The sequence below is a fragment of the Nerophis lumbriciformis genome, linkage group LG02, assembly GCF_033978685.3.
Source record: "Nerophis lumbriciformis linkage group LG02, RoL_Nlum_v2.1, whole genome shotgun sequence".
In the NCBI taxonomy this organism is placed as follows: Eukaryota; Metazoa; Chordata; class Actinopteri; order Syngnathiformes; family Syngnathidae; genus Nerophis; species Nerophis lumbriciformis.
In genome coordinates, this window is record NC_084549.2 from 68,562,501 (window position 1) to 68,570,730 (window position 8,230).

The 8,230-nt window shown below is 39.6% G+C and overlaps 1 protein-coding gene across 1 annotated transcript in view; it reads right to left on the bottom strand.

Moving 5' to 3' along the window:
- Positions 1–2,071, bottom strand: part of LOC133621158 (uncharacterized) — a 38,308-nt gene extending 36,237 nt beyond the window's left edge. Inside the window, exon 1 of the mRNA XM_061983117.1 lies at positions 1,890–2,071. Within this exon, the coding sequence (XP_061839101.1) occupies positions 1,890–2,071 (182 nt within the window). The remainder of the gene's footprint in view (positions 1–1,889) is intronic.
- Positions 2,072–8,230: the final 6,159 nt, after the last annotated feature.

The window sequence follows — 8,230 nt, forward strand, 5'->3', positions numbered from 1 at the left end:
AAAAAAATAAAGTTTATGAGTTTGAACATCAAATATGTTGTCTTTGTAGCATATTCAATTGAATATGGGTTGAAAAGGATTTGCAAATCATTGTATTCCGTTTATATTTACATCTAACACAATTTCCCAACTCATATGGAAACGGGGTTTGTATATATGTCTACACATGTGTATATATATATATATATATATATATATATATATATATATATACATATGTGTATATATACATATAGGTATATATACACACATATATATGTATATATGTTTATATATGTGTGGTCTTACACTTGTGCACTATTACACTTTTGAGTGCACAAGTTTCTTACACTTGTACACTTACACACTTTTGAGTGCACAAGTGTCTTACACAAGTGTCTTACACTTGTGCACTTCCACGCTTTTAATTACATAAGTGTCTTAGACACTTATGAGTGCATAAGTGTCTTACACGTGTCCACTATTACACTTTTGAGAGCATAAGTGTCTTACACTTGTGCACTATTACACTTTTGAGTGTACAAGTTTCTTACACTTGTACACTTACACACTTTTGAGTGCACAAGTGTCTTACACAAGTGTCTTACACTTGTGCACTTCCACGCTTTTAATTACATAAGTGTCTTAGACACTTATGAGTGCATAAGTGTCTTACATGTGTCCACTATTACACTTTTGAGAGCATAAGTGTCTTACACTTGTGCACTATTACACTTTTGAGTGTACAAGTTTCTTACACTTGTACACTTACACACTTTTGAGTGCACAAGTGTCTTACACAAGTGTCTTACACTTGTGCACTTCCACGCTTTTAATTACATAAGTGTCTTAGACACTTATGAGTGCATAAGTGTCTTACACGTGTCCACTATTACACTTTTGAGAGCATAAGTGTCTTACACTTGTGCACTATTACACTTTTGAGTGCATACGTGTCTTAGACACTTTTGAGTGCATACGTGTCTTAGACACTTTTGAGTGCATAAGTGTCTTACATTTGTGCATTTACACACTTTTGAGTACATAAGTGTCTTACACTAGTGCATTTACACACTTTTGAGTGCATAAGTGTCTTACATTTGTGCATTTACACACTTTTGAGTACATAAGTGTCTTACACTATTGCATTTACACACTTTTGAGTACATAAGTGTCTTACACTAGTGCATTTACACACTTTTGAGTACATAAGTGTCTTACACTAGTGCATTTACACACTTTTGAGTGCATTCGTGTTTTACACTTGTGCATTGAAACACTTTTAAACACTTACACACTTTTGACTGCACAAGTGTCTTACACAGGCGTCTTACACTTGTGCACTTACACACTTTTTAGTACGTAAGTGTCTTAAACTTGTGCATTCAAACACTTTTAGATACTTACACACTTTTGAGTGCGTAAGAGTCTTACACTTGTGCACAATTACACTTTAGAGAGCATAAATGTCTTACACTTGTGCACTTACTCACTTTTGAGTGCATCAGTGTCTTACCCTTGTGCGCTTACACGAAATGCACTCAAAAGTGTTTAAGTACACAAGTGCGCCATTGGACCGCCTGAATGTTGAGACTCGTGAAGCCTTCATGCGGGCTATGTCTAATACCTGGAGAGCGCGGCGGTGTGTGTGTGTGTGTGTGTGTGTGTGTGTGCGTGTGTGTGTGTGTGTGCGTGGGCGTGGGCGTCGTAGGCATGCTGGCAGTCTAAACACTGCTGGCAGGTTTGGAATGTGGGTACATGTCAGGTCCTTAGTTAGTTTCACACGTGTACTGCAGGGGGCGCCAGAAGCTTTGACAGCTCGCCGTTTTGAAAGTAGAGAAGGAGAGAAAAGGCGAAGAACGTGATTGGACGCCACCGATCCAGCGCCAATCAAGAGAGTGGAGACTCACCCGCTTCGGGCCGGGTAGTTGCCGCCCTCTCCCAGCAGGGGGGTCTCTGTGGCACTGACCACGCCCGCCGCTCCCGCCCAGTCCTCCTCCTGCTGCTCCACCTCAGGGTCTCTGGCCCTCACGTCGCTGCGAGCGCTCACCAGCAGTGCCAGAACCAGCACCAGAACCCTCACGGCCATCATGACTGCTGACTGGGGGCTCGCACGCCCACCCGCTGCCTTTAAAGCACCCAAGAGAGAGAGAGAGCGAGAGAGCGAGGCCACGCCCACAAACTTCCTCTGCAGGATGAAGCTTTGTTGGAAAAGTAGCTGAATGGGAAGACAAATAATGACTTTTTCACCACTAGATGGCGCTGTGGACGGACTGGAAGACATTTATTCACTTTTCATCGGCCATCATTTTGTGTACCACTTCCAGAGGGCGCCACCAGCGAGTCTCCAAGGCCTTCATCATCAGTGACGCCTCCTTCCTGTGCGGCGATAAGGACACAGGAAGTCCCCCCCGACACTTCCTGTCACATTCTAGACGGTGAAGACTGCAAAGCACAGATAGAAAAGATGGAGGACAGCAAGGACAAATCTGGCAGGAAAATAATCTTCTTGATGACAAGTTGTCTTTTTTAATACAAATATTTGCCTACAAAAACAGTTTTAATTGCAGTTGTGTTTGCAGGTTACCACTTTGATTACATCTTGTGGGCGTGGACTCTTTTGAAATATGTATTTTTATTGGTGAGTCTCAAATGATGGCCCTGACCATATATGGGCGTGACGACTGACTATTTCCGCCCCCAATCTAGAACAAACACGAAACTGTGGCATGAAACCAATAGCATTAACTATGGCATAGAACAAACACGAAACTGTGGCATGAAACCAATAGCATTAAGTATGGCATTAAACAAACACGAAACTGTGGCATGAAACAACTAGCATTAACTATGGCATAGAACAAACACGAAACTGTGGCATGAAACAACTAGCATTAACTATGGCATAGAACAAACACGAAACTGTGGCATGAAACCAATAGCATTAACTATGGCATAGAACAAACACGAAACTGTGGCATGAAACAATAGCATTAACTATGGCATAGAACAAACACGAAACTGTGGCATGAAACAACTAGCATTAACTATGGCATAGAACAAACACGAAACTGTGGCATGAAACCAATAGCATTAACTATGGCATAGAACAAACACGAAACTGTGGCATGAAACAATAGCATTAACTATGGCATAGAACAAACACGAAACTGTGGCATGAAACAACTAGCATTAACTATGGCATAGAACAAACACGAAACTGTGGCATGAAACCAATAGCATTAACTATGGCATAGAACAAACACGAAACTGTGGCATGAAACAACTAGCATTAACTATGGCATAGAACAAACACGAAACTGTGGCATGAAACAATAGCATTAACTATGGCATAGAACAAACACGAAACTGTGGCATGAAACAACTAGCATTAACTATGGCATAGAACAAACACGAAACTGTGGCATGAAACCAATAGCATTAACTATGGCATATAACAAACACGAAACTGTGGCATGAAGCAACTAGCATTAACTATGGCATAGAACAAACACGAAACTGTGGCATGAAACCAATAGCATTAACTATGGCATAGAACAAACACGAAACTGTGGCATGAAACAATAGCATTAACTATGGCATAGAACAAACACAAAACTGTGGCATGAAACAACTAGCATTAACTATGGCATAGAACAAACACGAAACTGTGGCATGAAACAACTAGCATTAACTATGGCATAGAACAAACACGAAACTGGCATGAAACCAATATGACCATATATGGGTGTGACGACTGACTATTTCCGCCCCCAACAGGGAACATTCTAAAAAATCTCAAATAAACTAACAAAAGATTTGGAACCATACATTTAAAAAAAAAAAGATAACCAAAAAAGGATTTGTAACAAAATAAAAAATTTTTAACAAAAAAATATTTGTAACCAAACATAAAAGTGTTACCTAAAAGATTTTAAACGTTAAAAAAAAAGATTTGTAAGTATTTGTAAAGTGACAAGCAGCCCAAAGTGGGGCGAGATCAGAAAAGGAAACATTCTCTGTGCTGCCATGGCAACCAGTGTCTTCCTCCAATATGGACACAGTGAAACCACAAAACACAACACGTGCATTCACGAGTCTTATTTTAACACTCACATTTTATTTTTTTTTGCCTCCCCAATCTCATCTTTGAAAACTGTCACGACGTGGTTTTCGCTTACTGCGGGGTCGTTCTCCCAGCAAGGCAAACGGACGACTCCGGACAGGACTTGAAGGTAGAAACATGATTTAATTTTAAGAAACAATCAACGAGATACAAAACAGAAAACAACCCGAAGGCAAGCGTGCCTATCGCACGCGGAAGCTAAGGCAAAAACTTGGGACATATGAAACAATAGGCATGAACCTCATGACACTAACACGAAACTGTGGCATGAAACGACTAGCATTAACTATGGCATAGAACAAACACGAAACTGGGGCATGAACCCAATAGCATTAATGGCAAAGAACAAACACGAAACTGTGGTATGAAGCAACTAGCATTAACTATGGCAAACAGGCACGAAACTGTGGCATGAAACAACTAGCATTAACTATGGCATAGAACAAACACGAAACTGGCATGAAACCAATAGCATTAACTATGGCATAGAAGAAACATGAAACTGTGGCATGAAACCAATAGCATTAACTATGGCATAGAAGAAACACGAAACTGTGGCATGAAACCAATAGCATTAACTGTGGCATAGAAGAAACACGAAACTGTGGCATGAAACCAATAGCATTAACTATGACATAGAACAAACACGAAACTGTGGCATGAAACCAATAGCATTAACTATGGCATAGAACAAACACGAAACGGGCATGAACCCAATAGCATTAACTATGGCATAGAACAAACATGAAACTGTAGCATGAAACCAATAGCATTAACTATGGCATAGAACAAACATGAAACTGTGGCATGAAACCAATAGCATTAACTATGGCATAGAACAAACACGAAACTGTGGCATGAAACCAATAGCATTAACTATGGCATACAACAAACACGAAACTGTGGCATGAAACCAATAGCATTAACTATGGCATAGAACAAACACGAAACTGTGGCATGAAACCAATAGCATTAACTATGGCATAGAACAAACACGAAACGGGCATGAACCCAATAGCATTAACTATGGCATAGAACAAACATGAAACTGTAGCATGAAACCAATAGCATTAACTATGGCATAGAACAAACATGAAACTGTGGCATGAAACCAATAGCATTAACTATGACATAGAACAAACACGAAACTGTGGCATGAAACCAATAGCATTAACTATGGCATACAACAAACACGAAACTGTGGCATGAAACCAATAGCATTAACTATGGCATAGAACAAACACGAAACTGTGGCATGAACCCAATAGCATTAACTATGGCATAGACTATGGCATAGAACAAACACGAAACTGTGGCATGAAACCAATAGCATTAACTATGGCATAGAACAAACACGAAACTGGCATGAAACCAATAGCATTAACTATGGCATAGAACAAACACGAAACTGGCATGAAACCAATAGCATTAACAATGGCATAGAACAAACACGAAACTGGCATGAAACCAATAGCATTAACTATGGCAAGGAACAAACACGAAACTGTGGCATGAAACCAATAGCATTAACTATGGCATAGAACAAACACAAAACTGTGGCATGAAACCAATAGCATTAACTATGGCATAGAACAAACACGAAACTGTGGCATGAAACCAATAGCATTAACTATGGCATAGAACAAACACGAAACTGTGGCATGAAACCAATAGCATTAACTATGGCATAGAACAAACACGAAACTGTGGGATGAAACCAATAGCATTAACTATGGCATACAACAAACACGAAACTGTGGCATGAAACCAATAGCATTACCTATGGCATAGAACAAACACGAAACTGTGGCATGAACCCAATAGCATTAACTATGGCATAGAACAAACACGAAACTGTGGCATGAAACCAATAACATTAACTATGGCATAGAACAAACACGAAACTGTGGCATGAAACCAATAATGACGCCAGGATGACTGACTGGCAAAGGCAGGCTTAAATAGTCCTCTGATTAGAAGCATGTGCGCGTCCTGAACACCAGAGGCAGGTGAAAAACATAAGTAGCCATGGTAACTAAAACAAACTCAGGTGTCAAACAGGAACTAAAAGGGTCCAAAAACTTAGGACATGAAACTATAGGCATGAACCTCACGAAACTGTGGCATGAAACAAACACGAAACCGTGGCATGAAACAACTAGCATTAACTATGACATAGAACAAACACGAAACTGTGGCATGAAACAACTAGCATTAACTATGGCATGAAACAAACACAAAACTGTGGCATGAAACAACTAGCATTAACTATGGCATAGAACAAACACGAAACTGTGGCATGAAACAACCACCATTAACTATGGCATAGAACAAACACGAAACTGTGGCATGAAACAACTAGCATTAACTATGGCATAGAACAAACACGAAACTGTGGCATGAAACAACTACCATTAGCTATGGCATAGAACAAACACAAAACTGGCATGAACCCAATAGCATTAACTATGGCATAGAACAAACATGAAACTGTAGCATGAAACCAATAGCATTAACTATGGCATAGAACAAACACAAAACTGTCATGAAACCAATAGCATTAACTATAGCATAGAACAAACACGAAACTGTCATGAAACCAATAGCATTAACTATAGCATAGAACAAACACGAAACTGGCATGAAACCAATAGCATTAACCATAGCATAGAACACACATGAAACTGTGGCATGAAACCAATAGCATTAACTATGGCATAGAACAAACAGGAAACTGTGGCATGAAACCAATAGCATTAACTATGGCATAGAACAAACACGAAACTGTGGCATGAAACCAATAGCATTAACTATGGCATAGAACCAACACGAAACTGTGGCATGAAACCAATAGCATTAACTATGGCATAGAACAAACAGGAAACTGTGGCATGAAACCAATAGCATTAACTATGGCATAGAACAAACACGAAACTGTGGCATGAAACCAATAGCATTAACTATGGCATAGAACAAACACGAAACTGGCATGAAACCAATAGCATTAACTATGGCATAGAACAAACACAAAACTGTGGCATGAAACCAATAGCATTAACTATGGCATAGAACAAACACGAAACTGTGGCATGAAACCAATAGCATTAACTATAGCATAGAACAAACACGAAACTGTGGCATGAAACCAATAACATTAACTATGGCATAGAACAAACACGAAACTGTGGCATGAAACCAATAGCATTAACTATGGCATAGAACAAACACGAAACTGTGGCATGAAACCAATAGCATTAACTGTGGCATAGAACAAACACGAAACTGTGGCATGAAACCAATAGCATTAACTATGGCATAGAACAAACACGAAACTGTGGCATGAAACCAATAATGACGCCAGGATGACTGACTGGCAAAGGCAGGCTTAAATAGTCCTCTGATGAGCAGCAGGTGCGCGTCCTGAACACCAGAGGCAGGTGAAAATCATAAGTAGCCATGGTAACTAAAACAAACTCAGGTGTCAAACAGGAACTAAAAGGGTCCAAAACTAACAGAACATAACAAAAACATGATCCGGACCATGGATCGTGACAAAAACCTTGTCTAAATTCTTAAGTATTTCACCTTTTTATGTGCTTTGCAGCTGTTTTGAGGAAAGCAAAGAGCTACATTGTTAATTTACTGTATTACTATGCCATGTATTTCCCTCCACTGGTTGGCAAAACGTAGCTTTCCCCCCCCTAAAGTGTTCAAATACATCATATTTTGGTAAAACGAGGCAACATTTTTTTACAATACCCAAAACCAGTGAATTTGAAAACAGAATACAATGATTTGCAAATAATTTTCAACCTATATTTAATTGAATAGACTGCAAAGACACGATATTTAACGTTCAAACTGGAAAACGTTATTTTTTGGGGCAAATATTAGCTAATTTGGAATTGGATGCCTGCAACATGTTTCAAAAAAGCTGGCACAAGTGGCAAAAAAGACTGAGAAAGTTGAGGAATGCTCATCAGTCACTTATTTGGAACATCCCACAGGTGAACAGGCTAATTGGGAACAGGTGGGTGCCATGATTGGGTATAAAAGCAGCTTCCATGAAATGCTCAGTCATTCACAAACAAGGACGGGGCGAGGGTCACCACTTTGTCAACAAAT